The sequence below is a fragment of the Ursus maritimus genome, unplaced genomic scaffold (assembly GCF_017311325.1).
Source record: "Ursus maritimus isolate PB19 unplaced genomic scaffold, ASM1731132v1 scaffold_22, whole genome shotgun sequence".
Classification (NCBI taxonomy): Eukaryota; Metazoa; Chordata; class Mammalia; order Carnivora; family Ursidae; genus Ursus; species Ursus maritimus.
The window spans coordinates 30,751,089-30,769,944 of record NW_024424675.1 but is presented as its reverse complement, the minus strand read 5'-3'; the positions used below and the strand labels follow the sequence as shown (position 1 = coordinate 30,769,944).

The window sequence follows — 18,856 nt, the reverse complement described above, 5'->3', positions numbered from 1 at the left end:
TGTCTGGGACCTTTCCCTATAGTCATTCTGGTCATCAGAAAGCCCTGTGATAATCTAGGAAAATATAGAGACTAAGCAGATTCCTACTATTTCATGAAATTGTTTTAACCTAAGGAAGTACAGAGACTGCATAAAAGAGAACAAAGTTAACCTCAGTAGGGAGTGTATTTACCGTGTTCCTATAGATCACTGTCAGGGCCATGAACAACCAAGGTCTACATGTTCCTATAGATCACTCAGTCAAGTATCCTTTGGAAGAAAAGGTATTAGCAGACCATGTATTCATTAGTCTGTGTGTTTGAGTTAAGACTTTATCCCTTTACCTATTTTCAGTGTGCTCATATTAAGGGCTTCTTAGTTGACAAGTTTGCTAAGTTACCAGACCTTCTGGAATAAAGATATTTGCTATTGGGGAGACTTTTGTGTATAATATTAAAATTGCTTTTTAGCACACCTGAAGCTGAGTCATCATCTGTATTGTACTACATCAAATAATCTGCTTTTAAAAAATACATATTTAAAAAAAAGAAACTACAAAAAATATTTTTATGCCAAGGAAAATACAATAACATCTTATAAAATTTGAAAAGTAGAAAAAAGAGAGAAAAGGATCCCTGTTAATCCAGCCACTCTGATGCAATCGTCAATGAAATATTGGTAAATCATCCACCATTCTTTTCTTCTGCAGGAACAAATCTCTGATTTAATACTGGAAATCAATGAGGGAAAGCCTTTCTTTTATAGATATTTATCTTACAGATAACTTAATTGTTTTGCAAATACAATTTTAGATAATGTGTTGAATGAGTTTGACATGGTGTCTAGCAGATAGTAAGTGCTCATTTAACATTTTATGGTGGGTGAAGTAATCATTGCAGTACACAGCAATGGGAGCTATGATGGAAGTATAGACAGGGAGCTATGGGAACAGAGGAAGGAGAAACTAGCTCCAGTTTGCAAGAAAGGCTCCTTGGAAAGAGTAACATTTGATATGGGTCTGGATTGGATGAAGAATCCTCAAGATGGGGAAAAGGAAACAGGCATCCTGGGGAGATGGAACAGCATCTAGAGTAGCATTGAAGCATGCCATAAGAATTGACATGAACGGGGCACCTGGGTTGCTCAGTTGGTTAGCCGTCTGACTCTTGATTTCAGCTCAGATCATGATCTCAGAGCCATGGGATTGAGCCCCATGTCAGGCTATGCTCTTAGCACAGAGTCTGCCTGAGATTCTTTCTCCCTCTTCGTCTACCTCCTGCTCACACGCGCTCTCTCTCCCTTTCGAAATAAATCAACAAATAAAGTTTAAAAAAACTGATATGAACATTTGAAATTCATTTTCTAAATTTTGCAAATTTGTTTATTTAATAAGTACTTAATGAACAGCTGTTACATGTTTAGCAGATATTAGAAGCTGGGGATGCAGCAGTGAACTAGATAACAAGACCTCAGACCTCATAAAGTTAAGAGACTATTAGGGAACAGGCAGTAAGCTAGTAAAAAAAGAAAAAAGACAAGACATATTTCAATTGTGATTAAAGCTACAAAAGAAATAAATCAGACGTAATAGACAATGATTCAAGCAGACCGGTAATTATGAATGAATGCTACAGTGGATCGGAATGACCCAAATCAATGATTCTCAACAAAGTAAGAATGTTGGAGGGGGATGTCCTTGCTAGGGCAAAGGTAGAAATACCAGAATCACCTAGATTTGTGGTTTTATAGCTGCACATTAAGACCATCTGGAGACCCCTTTTTAAAAAAGTACTGATGCTGGGGCCTCACCCCTGGAGATTCCGATTTGGTCTGAGGTGGGGCCAAGGAATAGCATTTCTAAAAAGTCTTCTGGGCAATTAGAATGTACAGCCAGACTTGAGAACCACTGATCTTGAGCAACACACTTCTGGATTTTGAGATGACTATTCTCTGCCCTCACTTGAAAAATCAGTGACAGTGTCAACAAAATACTGGTTAACTGAATTCATTAAAAGGCTCATGGCTGATCAAGTGGGATTCATCCCTGGCGTGCAAGGATGGCTCAATATGCACAATCAATAAATGTGATACATATATCACATTAATAGAAGGAAAGGTAAAAATCATATCATCTCAGTAGATGCAGGAAAAGCATTTGACAAAATTTAGTGACCATTCATGATTTTTTAAAAAATGTCAGCAAATTAGGTATAGAAGGAACATACCTCATTAGTTGCATATAACACCCAGTGCACCATGCAATACATGCCCGCCTTACCACCCATCACCAGCCTATCCCATTCCGCAACTAAAGCAGTACAGGGAGATCAGGTAAATGCTGATGAACGAGCAAAGTAGACTAAGGAGAGAGTTGGGAGTAAAGAATATCAAGAAGATATCAAGGAGAGAAAGTGTGTTGAGGAGGAAATAATAGGAGTGCCTGGGTGGCTCAGTCTGTTAAGTGTCTGCCTTTGGCTCAGGTCATGATCTCAGAGTCCTGGGATCAACCCCTGTGGCTGCCTTCAGGCTCCCTGCTCAGTGGGGAGACGCTTCTCCCTCCCTCCTCTGCCTTTCTGTCTGCTCATCCTCATGCTCTCTTGCACACACTCTCTCTCTCACTCCCTCTCTCTCTCTCATGCTCTCTTTCAAATAAATAAATAAAATCTTTTTTAAAAAAGAAAAAAAAAAGGAACATACCTCAACATGATAATATGACAAGCCCACAGCTAACATAGTGATGAAAGTTGAAAGGTTTTCCCCTAAAATAAGAAACAAGACAACGGTGCCCACCTTACAACTCCTATTCAACATAGTACTAGAGCAGTCCTAGGCAGACCAGTCAGATATGATATATATTATATGTGATAAATAATATATAAATATATAATATAATATAAATATAATATATTTATAAATATAAATATATTTGGAATAAATATAACATATTTAATATATAACATATATAATAATATATATAAAATATATATCATATATATTATAATAACCTTATAATAAAAGAATTATAATAAAGGATAAATAAAATTTCAATAAGTTGCAGGATGCAAATCAACATATAAAAATTAGTTGCATTTCAGTATACTAACAATTATCTGAAAAATAAAGAATACAATCCCATTTATAATAACATCAAAAGAATAAAATACTTAGAAATAAATTTAAGGAGATGAAAGATCACTACACTGAAAACTATAAAACACTGATGAGAAGAAGTAAGTCCATGTGTATAGGGATATCTGTGTGTATACATATATGTCAAACTACTATTTGACAAGGAAGCCAAGGATACTCAATGGGGAAAACATAATCTCTTTAATAAATGGCATTGGAAACACTGGATATTCACATGCAAGTAGATGAACCTGGACCCCTGTCTTGCACCACTCACAAAAACTAACTTGAAATGGATTAAAGACTTATTTTAAGACCTGAAACTTAAAAGTCCTAGAAGAAAACATAGGGAAAAAATTTCCTTGAATGGTGTTGGCAATGATTTAATGGAAATGACACCAAAAGCACGAGCAACAAATGCAAAAATAAGCAAGTAGGGCTATATAAAACTAAAAAATAAAAAATAAAACCCCACAAAAAAACTACACTGCAAAAGAAATATCAGCAACAAAATGAAAAGGCATACTACAAAATGGGAAATAACTTTTGCAAACCACATATCTGGTAAGGGACTAATATTCAAAATATATAGGGAAATCCTACAACTCACTAACAAAAAATAATTAAAGGTAGAAAAAGGACATGAATAGATAGTTTTCCAAAAAAAAAAAAAAGGCATTCATTTGGCCAACTGGTACATGAAAAGGTGCTCAACGTCACTAATCATCAGGGAAATCAAATCAAAACCACAATGAGATATCACTTCATACCTATTAAAATGCCTGTTATCAAAAACACAAAAGATAACAAGTGTTGGCAAGGATATGAAGAAAAGGGGACTCTGTACAATGTTGGCAGAAATATAAAGTGGTACCACCATAATGGGAAACAGTGTGGAATTTCTCAAAAAAAATTTTTTTAAAAATAGAATTACCCTATGATAAAGCAATTTCATTTCTGGTTATATATCTAAAGGAAATAAAGCCAGTGTCTCAAAGAGATATCTGCACTACCAGCCTTGTACAGTTTTGAAGTCTTATGGCTTTTTAAGAACTCCACAATACGCTTGTAAGACACTAAAAGTGCAAAAGGCAAATAGAATCTTAATGGTATTCTAAACACAGTTTTGACCTTGAAGATCACCCAAGTGGGTCTCAGGGATACTAGGTGGGCTTCCACTCCCCACACTGGGCCACCATGGCTTCCCCCATCACATAGGGGTACCTGCCTCACTCTGCCCTATCTAATGGCTTTAAGACTGAACTGTTTGGGAAGGAGCTGGAGTAGGGCAGTAGAGAAACCTTGAATTTCACTTTTAAGTATTGATGTCGGTTGTGGTATTGATGAGTTAATTCTGAAATGATTTTGTGTGTATCGTGTGAGAGAGTAAATGAGTAAACAATGCCGATGTTGGAAACAAGGGTTTTTACTGCAGGAAATAGGAAAAATAGGCAGTAGGAAAGGTAAGGAAGAATCTCGTGTTAGTGGATTTGAATTGATGATATCAGTATGAACTAATCGGTATGAATTTATGAAGTCTTATTTCTGGGAGAAGATGGGCCCAAATGTATCCCTTTCTGAACCTGGGCAATCTTCACCTGTGAGCTACAGCATCCTCTCTGTCACCTGACTTCAGCATTCTGAATGGATGACAGCCCCCAGCTGGAGATCTCTTCCCGGATACACAAAGGGGGCCACGGGATGTGTTAGTGATTGATGGATGGCTCTGATAGGCCCCTGGTCCCTCACAGAGGAGCATGAGTTCTCATCCAGACTGTTAGCTCAGGAATCAGAGGGAGCCTGAGTCTCCAGTGGCAGGGTCCTCTGACACCTGCAGAGGAATTCCTGCATATCTTGCTCTTCAAGGTGTCTGAAGCAACTTTCTGTATGGGCTGGAGTCTTGGGACATGAGACTAGAGTGTTCTAGTGTCAAGAGATACAAACTGGATGATTGAAGTTTCAGGCAAGCCTGAGTCTGAACAGTTGGGGAGAGAGAACTGGGGGCGGTCATTGCAGCAAAGAGGATCAACAATGGACCTTGAAGGTGAGCTGCAGTGAGGAAGCCAAAGCCAGGGAGGTGAAAGAAGGTGCACACTCCCCTTTACCTTTCCTGTTAAAGTATAGCTGCTTTCAGGGTCCTGCAAGAAGAGACTCTCAGGAGAACTTAATGTGGAAAATATGGTCACAAATGTCCGTCTTCTCATTGGGAGAAATAGAGGGGGTGTCACAGGAGGGGGAAATGTGTGAATAAATGCTCTATGTTGTGAGGTGAGCATCTTAAGTTCTTCTTATACTATGAGGATTTTTCTACTAAAAAAAAAAAAAATCCCTTCTCTTCACAAATGCTCCTGAATAGTTTATTACAGTGACTTCTTTTGCACTTGAGATATGGCTTTTGGAAAGTTCTTCTCATTTAGGTATGATTTTATCATTATCAGCAGGCTGAAAAGAGCTTAGATAAATATATTTCTAAGAGAATGATGATCAGAATGAAGTTACCACAAGAAACAAAAAGACACTGTCTTGTTCCCCCACCCACCCACCCCTCCCCCTACTTCCTAAAGTGTATGTGTTAGGGAAAGGATGTTTGCATAGCTTGCACGTGCCATCTCTTCCTTTCTCCTCCTCCATCAGAGTTTCCTGATCTTGGAGAGAGGCTGGATCCACGGGCAAAAAGATTTATACGACCAAATGATTTATAGTTTTCTGGCTGCAATTGCAAATTTGCCTCTGAATGGACAAGCTGCAGGCACAGTGGGTCTGAGGGTGTTGCTGGCTATACTTTGGCACATTCATCTCAATTGTATGTGAACTGTATGTTGACAGCACAGTTTAACACCCCCGTCCTCAAATACATCCTTTGCCAGGCTTTGTGATTTCAGAAGCTGGGTAGGATAGAGCTAAGTAGTTCAGGCCACCAAGTAAGAAGTACTCAGAAGGCCCTTTGTACATTTTGTTGGCTTGTAGAAAAGAAGGAAAGTAGAGAAAAAAAGGATACTAGACTGTAAATGAGAAGTCTGGCTTTCTACTTTTGCTGCAATTTGACAATCACAGGGCATTCTGCTGTCAGCCTCAGCATCTCCTGTAATCTGGCTACTGAATGTGGTTGAATTGACAATTGAGTTGTCAATAGTCAGATTGGTGTCAGGATCACAGGCTGGCCCCTGGAGACATGTTTTGCCTCCCTCTGTAGCCTTTGGCAGCATTCACCTGTCAGAGCCCAGCGAAGACCCACTGCTTAGCTGTCCATGACTGTGGAATCTCATGCCAGTCACGGGCAGTGCTCAGGCCAGCGTTGTGCCTCTTCTTGATCCATCCCATCATATTAGGGCCAAGGACCACAGAAAGTGATTCCAGGAATGAGATCCAGCCCCAGTGAAGCTCCCAGGACTTTGGGTTCTCAATTTAGAGGGGAAAGGTGACAGAAAGAGTAAGGAGTGGCATGAGAGTTTTGGGCTTAGAAATGAAAACAGAGGTCTTCTCATGTGGACAGGGTTAACCCAAGAGTAGTTAGGGATAGACTGGGACTCAGGGGAAAGCAGGGACTTAGAGCTCTTCACAGCTCCTGTTCCCAGGGATGAGGATGTTCATGCTTCCCAACCTGGTCAGGAGGGCATGAGGGCTGGATAGGCTGAGTGCCTCCAAGCCCAGTTCCATCTTGTAAGTGCTACTGCAAGCCTCCACAGGTGGGCCCAAGAGACTGTTGCTCCTTCACTCTCCATTGATTAGAGTTGCATGAATCATAAACCCTCAACAAGCAGTCTTTAACATTCTAGCCAGATTCAAAGTTTTATTTGAGACTACTGTTACATGTAAAGCAGTGGGGGCCCTGAAAACGGTTATAGACATCCCTCCACTCCCACCTCATGACCTCTATGTTTGGATCTTGGGTCTTTGTGATGTCTTTCAGAGACTATTTTGAGCTTAGCTGTCCTGATAAACAAAGTGATTATACCACTGAGAAGGATCCCAGGGTTGATGAGGAGGGAATGAGCACTGAAGTCCTAATTTAATTTAGGTGTTTATTGACTTCAGTTTTATGAACATACATAGATGATGTCACACACACATATACACACTCACTCAAATGTCACATACATTTCGGTGTGCACACACTTAGGTGACATTCATCTGGATGTCACACCCACTCGTTCCAAGAGTATGTATGTTCACTCAGTTTTTAGACACCCAAGTCCTACAGATGCTCATTTGAACATTGCTCACACTCAGATGTAGTCTGCATTCCCAGAAAGGTGGGCCACATTCACTCACATGCCACCCACATGCCCTTTGGGCCACTGAGCTCTCGTTCAGATGTGCCCATCAGACAGTACACATGCTTGCTGAGTCATTCCTCACCTCAGCTCAGATACCACCCTCTTCTAAGTGTGGCAGACACCCACATGCCTATTTCTTTCCCATTTGCATTGCTGATGATCCCCATGCTCAAGGAGATTCAGGGGAAAACTTGCCGTTTTGAGTGTGGCATGTTTCCTTGGGTCAGTTCCTCTGTACCCTTTGTTTAAATTGAAATAGTCCTGTGCCTCTGTCTTTGCCCAAGTTGTGCTTCTTAACTAAATGTCTTTAGATGGACACCCTGATTGCAAGATGGTAGCCCTTACCACATTCCATTTTCATAAACCATGTGCCAGCTCACATTGCCATCTTTAAATGATTGGTTTGGGGCCACTGCTGCAATCACCTCATTAATTCACAAAAGTTTCCTAGGGGCATTCTTTGGGCAATTGATATTTTGTCTTAGGTCATGAGTCCCAGAGATCTATGCAGTAAAGATCTTCTAAAAGAAGAGCATTCGTTCAGGGCACCTGAGTGGCTCATTCGATTAAGCATCTGCCTTCGGCTCTGGTCATGATCTCAGGATCCTAGGATCGAGCCCCACATCAGGCTCTCTGCGCAGTGGGTAGTCTGCTTCTCTCTCACTCTGGCTCCCATTCTCTCTCTTAAATAAATAAATAAAATTCTTTTTTTAAAACAAGAAGAGCACTTATTCAAGAGAAGTACACATTGTGGACATTCAAGGAGATAGTAAAATGCTATCCAAATGCACAAACTTCAGAATAACTTTTATGAGAGTCTACACATTTGACATATAGCTGGTGTTCAGTAAAGACTTGGTCATCTCTCTTCACACACTAGAACCTTCTTTCTTCATAGTTGAAAGGAATGGTACAAGATCAGTAGACAAAAGTTCAGAGTATTTACTGTTTATCTTGATTAGGGATATTTGGTTTCATGCCTACTTTCAGCTTTGGCTCAATTTAATTTGGTTCACTTGAGTAAGCATTCGCTGATCACTGTATGGGTATCAGGCGACCTACTCAGCAGTATATGGTGGAGGGAGTGATACAGAGATAACCAAGCCACAACTCCCTCTGTCCAAAAGGTCACAATATAGCCAGAGAAACAGTAGTTCTGTGTACATATTATTGCAATCCTAAGAAGATATCCATTAATTAATGGTAAGGGAACTAAGGAGGAAGACTAATTAAAATTGGGAGGGTCTAGATGGGCTTCATTGAGGAGACTCGGCCTTTAGGGAGCGGCTTCCACCAGCAGAAGTGGAGGGCATTGTAGGTGGAGGAAGCATGAACTGATGATGGCATGGAGTGGGAACCACAGGATGTTTGTGCAATAGCATGGGGTCTGGAGCAGCTGGAATGAGGGGTTCATCCCAAGAGTTACCAAAAGAAAGGCGAGAAGCCAGGCACAAGTGTCTCCAATGCCAGGATGAGGAGTTTAGATTATATTATTCAGATAATGGAGAGTTTATGAGAGTGCTTGAAGAGGGACGGTGTTATATGTTCAGGAAGATCAGTGAGTTGACCAGTTGATAAATAAGTTAGAGGCAAAGAGACTTGTTGAATCCAAGTAAGAGATAGGGACATTCCCAACCTCGGCATTATCCATGAGGAGAAAGAAAGGAGAAGGGCAGGCACAGATTGCTGATGTCAGCAAGGCTTTTTGCTTATAGGTGCCGAGTGAGATCTAAGGAGGTAGGAACTGAGGATGAGCCCCAGACTTGAGATCTTGTCTTTTGATGGGCAATGCTATCTTTTGCTAAGGAAGGAAATGTAGAAGGAGGTGGCAGGTTTGTAGGGCTTGGGACCATGTTGCATTGTGGGTATATCCAGTGTGAGCTGGCCTTATAGATTTCTACAAAACAGTGGGTTTATTAATTCTAAAGCTCGGGAGGGAGATTTAGTTGTAGACAGAAGTGGTGATAAATAACAAGTTCATCCCTCCAGATAGTCGCTCATCTGCCTCTCTTTCCCGTTCAGTGTTTATCAGCTGGTTGTCAAGGAGGAGCGTCTTCAGAAGTCACGAAGGGCAGCTGACATCATTGAGTGCTTTTCGGTGCCTGTGAGCTACAGGAATGCCTCCAGCCTTGATTCTCTACACTACTTTGCTGCTGAATTGAAGCCTGCCAACCTGCCTGTCACCCAGCCATTTACAGTGGGTGACAATAAGACATACAATGGATACTGGAACCCTCCTCTTTCCCCTCTGAAAAGCTACAGCATCTACTTCCAGGCACTCAGCAAAGCAAATGGAGTAAGTACGGCCACATGGAGGCCATTTCTTGCCTTGTTTGTGTATTCCCGTTCTCAAATGAGAAGTAGCATGGCTTTAGAGCAGAGCTTGACAAACTAAGGCCTGGGAACCAAATCCAGCCCCATGCCTTTTATGTGTGTGTGTGTGTGTGTGTGTGTGTGTATGTAAGTATATATATATAAACTTTTTTAAATACAGCAATGCCTATTCATTTATATAGTCTAAGGCTGCTGTGATGATACAACAGTATTGTTGAGTAGTTTATTTTTTTTAAAGATTTTATTAATTTGTCAGAGAGAGAGAGCACGCACAAGCAGGGGAGCGGCAGGCAGGAGGAGAAGCAGGCTCCCCACTCGGCAAGGAGCCTGATGTGGGACTCAATCCCAGGACTCCGGGATCATGACCAAGCCAAAGGCAGACGGTTAACAGACTGAGCCACCCAGGTGTCCCAAATTGGGTAGTTTAGACAAAGACTTTATGCCACATAAAGCCTAAAATATTTACTATATGGGCCCTTTATAGAAAAAAATTGAAGACCTCAGTATTCAAAGATAAAAGGTCTGTGGTGCCTGGGTGGCTCAGTCAGTTGAGCATCCAACTCTTGATTTCAGCTCAGGTCACAATCTCAGGGTTGTGGGATCAAGCCCCATACTGGGCGTGGAGCCTGCATGGGATTCTCTCTCTGCTTCTTCCTCTGTCCCTCCTACCCAACCCCCCCACCCCAGATGCCTACAGGCAGATACACACTCTCTCTTTAAAAATAAATAAAAATAATAAAAGATAAAAAGGTCTTTAAAATTACTTTGGGCAAATCACATGCCTATCTGAAGATTAATTTCCTCACCTACAAAATAATACCTATGGATTTATTATCTATGAATGTACTAAGCATGTTGTAGTTAATAAGTGAATGCTAACTCTTTTATTATTACCAATAGTCACATTTAAAAAATGTTTTCTTCTCCCAAAGACAAGGTAACCTTTTCTAATGTCAAATATTTCTTTGGTCAAGATGGGATGCCAGTCATAACATCACAAAAGCACAGGGCTGGAAAAGATCTAAAAGGTCACCAAATACCTGCTTCCCTCCCCCTACACATGAAACAATCAAACTTACAACATCACACTTAACTGGTATTAGTGTGTATTCTTGAATATCTCCAATGACAGAAAACTCACTTCTTTACATGGTAACTTCGCTAATCTCTGGGGCAGCTGCGGCTCTAAGAAGCCCTTGTATTGTACTGCTTGAAATATGTCTCTTATTATAGCTTCTACCCATTGCCCTCAGTCCAGGCTCTTAGGTCCCAAGAGAGCCAATGCCATCGCCTTCTCAGGCAGTATTCTTTCAGTTCCATGAGATTTTTCTACCATCTACCTCCCCTTTGTTCAAACACACCCATCTGGTCTTCTTTTCTGAAAGTTCAGTATCTTTAGTTCCTCTTATGACACGAGTATTTTCTATCTGGGATGCTTTTGTGGACATATCTCAGGTTGCTATAGTTCATTCAACAAATATATAACAAACACTGACGTACACTAAGCCCTGTAGTTCATATTAAGGTTATAGAGTAGGTATCCCCCAAGAGCTTTTGTAACATAAGGGAATCTGGTCTGTGCCATGTTTCACAGTATTTCTGGAGAAGTAAGAAGCTCATTGGAGAGGGGAATGCTGAGACAAAAGCAAGATCTGGTGAAGTGTGGGGAGAATAGCCTCTATAGGCTCTGGTGGCCAAGATAGAGAGTTTAGTCTGTCAGTGCAGTCATTACCTTATGAGAAACCTGGATTGAGGAACTAATTAACATTTTAAATGTCCACATAGCCATTTAAATTCCACATTGGTATTTCAGTTCTGCATTTATTACTTACTCAAGCAACATTCCTCACAGAGAGTTTAAAACTACAAAGAGAAGCTGCCAGACTGCCTTCCATCTGTCCATCTGGTCTTCCCTCTGCATGAAACACTCTGATGTATTGAGGAGGAAGACACAAAGATGAGCAGAAAGCATCTGGGGGCCCATCTTGTTCCTGGTTCTCTGCATCCCAGACTGGCCAGTTTATTGGTGGAGCACAACTCTGAGAAGGTGTGACTTTCCCTGCTCTCGGCAACATGTCAAGAGGTGCTTTTGGGTTTCCATGCTGTGAAGAAGAGTAGCAGCTGCACTCAATTCACTCTCTGTCACATTCTTACCAAGACTCTAATAAAAACCCCGCAAGAGACCAAGTCTGTAGAACCCAAGAAATTTACAAATGGGCCCCAGGAGGAGTTTGCCCCACCCAAGCATGGTTGGCCCTTGAACAGAACAGCAGGTGACACAGGAGGACTGAGGGAAGTTTTGCTTCCCAAACTTCACACAGTGGACTGTCTCCTCAAGACATGGGGTTTTGCCATTGGGAAAAAAGTCACCCAACCCTGAAGCTACCTCATCTAGAAAGCAGTTTCTACTACTGCTTTGAGGTGAACAAGGATTGTTTAGTTACTTATGCCTTTGATCCCACACCATGTGTGCTCCTATTTTGGAACTAAAAGCAAGAAGGGAATTAAGGGAATTGGGTGTGTGCTTATGCCAGGGGTCTTGATTGTGTCATTGGCCTCACAGGAACAGAGAGGAAACACTGTGAGAGCTTGGCATTCAGCATGTTGTTTTCTTCTGGCAAGGGAAAAACTACACACTATTTCAAATTACTGTATTTAGTATTAAGTTTTACTAAAAAGAGTTAAGCTAAAGCGTCATAGAACTAGAAAAGCCACTCTCAGTCTAACAAATCTCTGCCTGGCCCCCCAAGATTTCTCCATCTCATAAAGGGCAGCAAACAATGCAGTTAAGCCTGGAGGATTTTTGAGGAGAAAATGTTATAACCCACAAATTCTTTATCAGCCAAGTTGTTGTTCTTGTGCAAATACATCAGAAAGACATTCTCAGTATCCAGGGGCTCCCACATGCCCTGCTTCTAATGAATCATTCAAAGAACAATTGACCAAGCAATGAATCAAAATAAAGAAATCAAGAACAGAGATATATGGAATGAAAAGACCCACAGTGAACATGGAAACTAATTAAACACAGTGTTAATGCTAAATAATTGCTATAAATATGTTATAAAAGAGAAGGTTAATATAAAAATAATTACTTAAGGAGAAAATGCATAATTTAAAAAATTAACCATTGTAATCTGGGTCTATAATTTGTTATGTCAACAAAAACTGAGAAGGAGTTGGAGGATTGATGAGTGTAAATAAAAATCTGCTGATTTCCCCACTTTAGACAGAATAGAATAAAAAACTTCTACATTATTTTTGATACTGAGAGTTTTTTAAAAGTATAGTTTTTTAAATGTAAAGGCAGCTTTCCAATCTATCCTTAAAAAAACAAGAAAACAACAGTCCACAAAGAAAAGGTGGAAACTATAAGCAAACATGAAAATCAGCAACTATAAAGCAAGCCAGAAGACAGAAGCACTAGCTTTGATTTTTTTTTTTAAGTGGTACTTTGTTCTGATAAAAGAGGAAAAAATATCTTGGGTCAAGATATTTCTATATCACTAGAAGATTAAAACCAAAGGATGGGGCAAAGTCATACTAAATTAAAACATATTAAAGGAAAGTAAAAATGGCCATTTGTTGTAGGATGTTTGTGGGCCAGGTTGAATAATTTACTATCAATCAATTATATTGCTCCCAACCTAATCTGCAAGTTTCAGTCAGAACAGGGTAAGAAAATTTTAGGGTCCAGATACATGTATCTATGGGTATTAAGGATAGTTGTTTTGTTTTGTTTTCAGTTTAGCAAAGTGGCTAAATATCCAGCCTTTACAATCAGACTACCTACACAAAAAAAACCCTTGTAAATCCAACTTTAAGTAAGCTATTTAAAAAGAGTTAAATACATTAAGTAAACATCTAGGAAGCACATACTATATGTCAAAAAAGACACTTCTTCTGAGTGCCCAGAATAAGACAGTAAGCCAAACAGACAAAAATCCCTGCCCTCATACTGTTTACATTCTAGTAGTGGAGATGTTAAAAATAAGTGAAATTGTGTGTCAAATAATTAGTCATTAGATTTGTGAATGTGGAGGTCACTCATTAACGGTTGACATAAGATCTGTGTTGACTATAAATAGGATGAGGATAAGGACATATTGTAAACTCTACAATAATCTATACAAATGTAGAGTGTTTTAATCCAGCCCTATAAACACTGTGGCAAGCCCAAGTATGATATACAGTATGAGGCATGGTGCTCAGAGTCCTTGCAGGTATTTTCATGAAGTGTGAGTTGTTGACAGGCACTTTTATTGGGAATTTTGATCAGATTAGCAATATCACATTTACCCATGGATGCTTTCTTGTAGAAACAAAGGGCAGTGCTTGCTGTCAAAGCACTGTCCTTGGTGCTGAATTGTCAGTGCCAGTCTTTCTTGTGACTCAGGCCATAGACCATTGTTTTGGATATAGCTATATTATAGATCTATTATAGAATTTTAGAATTGGATGATTTTGCAGTGTCATCTAATGTAGACCAGCAGCCAACAAAGAACTATCCAATAAAGCAATCTTGGCAGGGCATTATAGAGCCTCAGCCTGACCACTGCAATTCTCTGGAGAGACAGAGTTGACTCCTTTGTGGAGCAGGTAAAATTATTAGAACTTTCTTCCTTCTATAAAGCCAAATTTGGTCTCCTTAACTGCCTACTCTCGGGCACTTGTATTGATTCTAACAAATCAAATCTTTCTTTCCCATGTCAACCTATTGGAGAAAATATGACAGTACCAACTACCATCTTTGGCCACCCAGGCTATTTCTTATTGATATTTTAAGATGCAGTTACTTCTGTTTCTCACATGGCATGATTTTCTGTATCTCCTTAATCCTATTTATTCTGTACTCTCATAGGCATACTCCATTTTTCCAATGTCTTCCTTAAAAAGGGGTGCCCAGAACCTGCCTTATGCTTCAAATATAGTTAGACCACATCTACTACATTTTCACTACTCCTCTCTTTACCATTTTCTAAAACATTATTTCTCAAACATTCTGCAGTATTTTTCTTCCTTTGGGACCCTTATGCAAGCTGCAATTCTACCTGAGTGTCTCATCTCTTCATTCTTTGCAGAACTACTACCTTCTCATTTTTCAGGCCTCATCTTCAGTGTCACATCCTCTAGGAACTTTCCAGTCATATTATCTAAGAGCTGTCTGCGCCAGTACTCACATGTTAACCTGTTTTGTTTTGTTTTTTATAATACTAAGGATATTTTAAATTTCACTTGTTTTTATGTAGTGCATACCTCCCTCCTTAGACTGAGAGCTCCAGGAGGTAGCAGCTCTGTTTTGTTTGCTGCCATATTCTCCATATGGAGTATAATATTTAACACATAGTAGATACCTGATGATTGTTGGATGAATGAATGAATGAGAGTATGAACTGTTTCTTGTTTTCTGTGAGTCTGTTTCCTCACTTATGGAATCGAAATGGTAATCACACTTCACACAATCATTTTGAGGATTAAATGAGGAAAGTTCTTAAATTCTGAAAGGCACCAAATAAGTGTCAGCACAGTTTGAATTTCCATCCAGTGTAGTATGAGATGTGGTTCTGAGCTATTTTCACCATAGACGGATGAGCCCTAAAGGACCTTGCTTCCATCATAATAGTAAGACTTTTCCCCAGCTGTCTCATTTCCCAAGCTCCAGGCTCCTAGGCAGACTTGATTTCCTCCAGGTCTTCCAAATGGTACCCAGAGTAGCTGTCTCCGTTGTAAACAGCAGGTGGGTGCAGTTTTGCATTGTTTTCCCCCCACTCTTCCCAGAATGAGGTCTGCTGAATCTACTGTTCTCTACATCCCCACCACCATTAGCCATGATTGTGAAGTTGAAAGGACCATAATTAACAGTTGGATGCAGAACAAGTGTGGCAAATTCATGCAAATATCCACCAGAAGCCACCTTTTCTTGGGCAGGGCTGTTGTGCGTGTTCTATTTATGCAGTGGGAAAACTCTTTCCTTGCCATATCTTTTTCATCATGTAGGGGCACATTTAACCTGAACGATGCCTCCGCCAAATGGTGGTCTAAATAAGAGAAGTGGGAAGTAGAAGGGTGATTGTTCTCGTTCTCTTGCTTTCTTTTCCAGCTCCTGAACTCAATTGCCTCTTGAGAGCAGTTGGAAGCCAGATGCTATTTTGAATGGGTCCTCATGTTTGCAGTGTAATCACATTATAACAGTTAGGATTATCTAGGTAGAGCTGGGTTAGGGAGAATTCTGTGTCTCTGAATATATTGGAAGAAGCTATATTTAGTTGTGTCCAAGCACTATTAAAAGAACGTTTGTACATGGATTGATCCTCTGTGGCATGGTGGGATGGAAAGAATTCAGAGGTAGGCATCAGACACACTTGGCTTTGAATTATGGCTATTTCCAGTGATGTGAACTTGAGCTGTTACTTAACATCTCAAGCTGTATGATGTGATTAATGACCTACCTCCCCAAATTTGGGGAGAGTAAATGAGACAATGCATATAAGTCATCTGCCACAGTTTTAATATTTGTTCTCTTTTCCCTTTTGCTGCTTTCCTGCAGTTCCTCTCCTGAGGGAGGGGAAGGTTGGAGCATTCTTACCTGACCTCAGGAAAGATGTCTATGTGGCAGCTGTTGACTGCCTTGACTCACCCATGACTTAACTGCTTCCTAACCCCATTTCAGGCTATATTTTCTTAGTTTAATGTTTCACATATGGTTCCAAGCCTGACCTCTATTCTTGTTGAATCTTGTGACATAATTGATTTTGTCTTTGGGGAGTAATCTTGCCCCTCCCAACCTCATTTCCTGATTCTATTTCTACATTAGTGACTGCTCATGCATCATGTGGGAAAAGCTCAGGTGGACCATGGATGAGAAGATGTGGGAGACCCAGGTTCAAAAAGGGTTAGAGTGAAGATCACACAGGGTATCTCATGGCTTGGGTCTTAGATATTGTCAGGGCATTTATAAGAAAACTCCTATATTAGGATAAACTAATGTATGCTATAATAGCAAACAACCATGAAATCTCAGTGTATTGTCAGAAAAAAAGATTTCGCACTCCTTCTACGTGTCCAAAATAGGTCAGCAGAAGGGCTCTGTTTATCATAGTCATCCAGGGGCTGAGGCTAACGGAAGGCCCATCTTGACATATGCTTCCTCAATCACCAAGACAGAGAAAGAGTAATATGGCAAATAGGACAATGGTTCTAAAATTCCACACAAAATTACACACAGCACTTTCACATTCCATTGGCCAAGGCTAGTCATGTAGCCATGCTAAACTTCAAAAAGAATGAGGCAGTGCATTCCAACTGTGTGCCAGTAACATGAACTGGGATATTTGAGACCATCCCTAATGACCACTACACTTCCCCATTATGCACCATCATTAAGCTTTTCCTTCAAATTCCCACAGTACACACACTTACTCTTTAAGCACCTGTGCAGTTCCTATCATGGATCCTGAGAACTTTCTATTATTGAATACCTACTGCATCCCAGACACTAAGAAAGTACTGTCGCCTGTGCTACTTCCCAACTGGTCTCACAGACAAAGTGACTCCAGTGAAATCTGTAGATGGATGGCCTGCCATCCCATCAGCACCCAATAATCTCATACCGTCTCAGTTACTTCATGCTGAAGAAGGGATTTTAGTAACAGCTTTCTCTCTTTATCTCCATGGATATATGATAAAGAAATGTCTAATATTCCCTGTGACACTATTCCACTTTGAAAGGCAGTGGTTCTTCCAAGTAAACCATGCAGTGTGGTTGAGAGGCCTCAGAAAACTTTAGATCTCTCCCACCCAACAATTGCTGATCCAGAGTAACAGAAAACTGTGAACCAAAGACTCCACATGTCCTTTTCCTGACTTGTTGCCATAGTCCTATGTTAGTAACCTGTTCGTGGGTTGTATCAGCTCTGTAGCAGCAGAGGATTGAAATGGACATTTGGAATCCAGGGTTATTACCAAAATCTTCCTATAACAACTTTGGAGAGCTTAAGCCTGGTTAGTTCTCTTCCCAGTTCCGTTCTGTCACCAGAGCCTAGGTTTCATGCCCCATCAACCTGCCTAGTCCTCCTTCCCAATCCTTGGATCCTGGGGATCACCCAGGCCCTTGGGCATACCTACCTCTGGGCTCCATTCCACCATGTGAGCCTTAGCAGCTGCTCTTGAAAATTCTGAACTTCTATTGAAGACCTTTTGGGGCTCAGACTTCTCTTTCCAAGTGACAGAGAAATTCCCTGAGTGTCACCTTGTACAAATACCAAAATGAGCTCTCCCAGGTTGCTAATTTATTTTTACACTCACTTACAGTTCCTACAGATTTTATTATCGCAGTATGAGACCTGAGGGACCAAGAACATTTTCCTTTTGATACAAATATACTTTAGACTCATAAGGAAAAGGAAATGAAGATTACCCAAATGTTGACAGCTGATAATCTTGTCAGCCTGGGTATTTAGACATCAGTGCTCCAGCCCCCAGTCCTAAAAAAGGTTAATGGAAGTAGGAGCCTAGATTTCCATAGAGCAGGGGTTTCTGCTTCCATTGGTCCCCTTCCAAAGACAAAGGTCTGCATGAAGTTTGGCACAGTTGGCCCCCAAATGGTGAAAGACTTGAGATGACCTCTGAATTTGGATACTGGATCTCTGGGTTTAAAAACTGGCTCTGCTGTTTTTCAGCTATCTAAACTGAATACTGGCCTGCTAACCTTCAGTTTCCTCATCCTTCAAATGGGGATGAGATGTGCCCTCCCGAGCTCACTTGGGTCTTTGTGAGGAATAAACAACAGGTGTGATAACTTTATGCACATTCCTAAGCACCTTTTGAATGAAGATGTTGCTAACATGAGTGTGTGTGTGTGTGTGTGTGTGTGCGTGCGTGCACCTGAATGTGTGTGTGTGCAAATTCAGCATATGTGTTTATATACATAATACACAAATATTTTAGCATGTGTAATATATGGATATGTGTACATATTTTAATTTAGCTCAAGAATCTTAGTGGCAGAAAGGTTGTCATCACACCAGAGGCCTACTATAGGGGGCTAATGAGATAGAACATTATCTATAACTCTTGAGCTCCCTGGAAGCGAAGGCAAAAAGGAGTGTGTGGCAGGTTTGCAAAGTTTCTCTTAGTGG

General features: G+C 40.5%; 1 protein-coding gene across 2 annotated transcripts in view; it reads left to right on the top strand.

Annotated features, from left to right (window-relative positions):
- PTPRT (protein tyrosine phosphatase receptor type T) overlaps positions 1-18,856 on the top strand; it is a 1,014,747-nt gene that overhangs the window by 775,943 nt on the left and 219,948 nt on the right. For both annotated transcript variants that reach the window (XM_040638323.1, XM_040638322.1), the window contains exon 12: positions 9,408-9,681. In XM_040638323.1, coding sequence (XP_040494257.1) covers positions 9,408-9,681 — 274 coding nt within the window. The remainder of the gene's footprint in view (positions 1-9,407; positions 9,682-18,856) is intronic.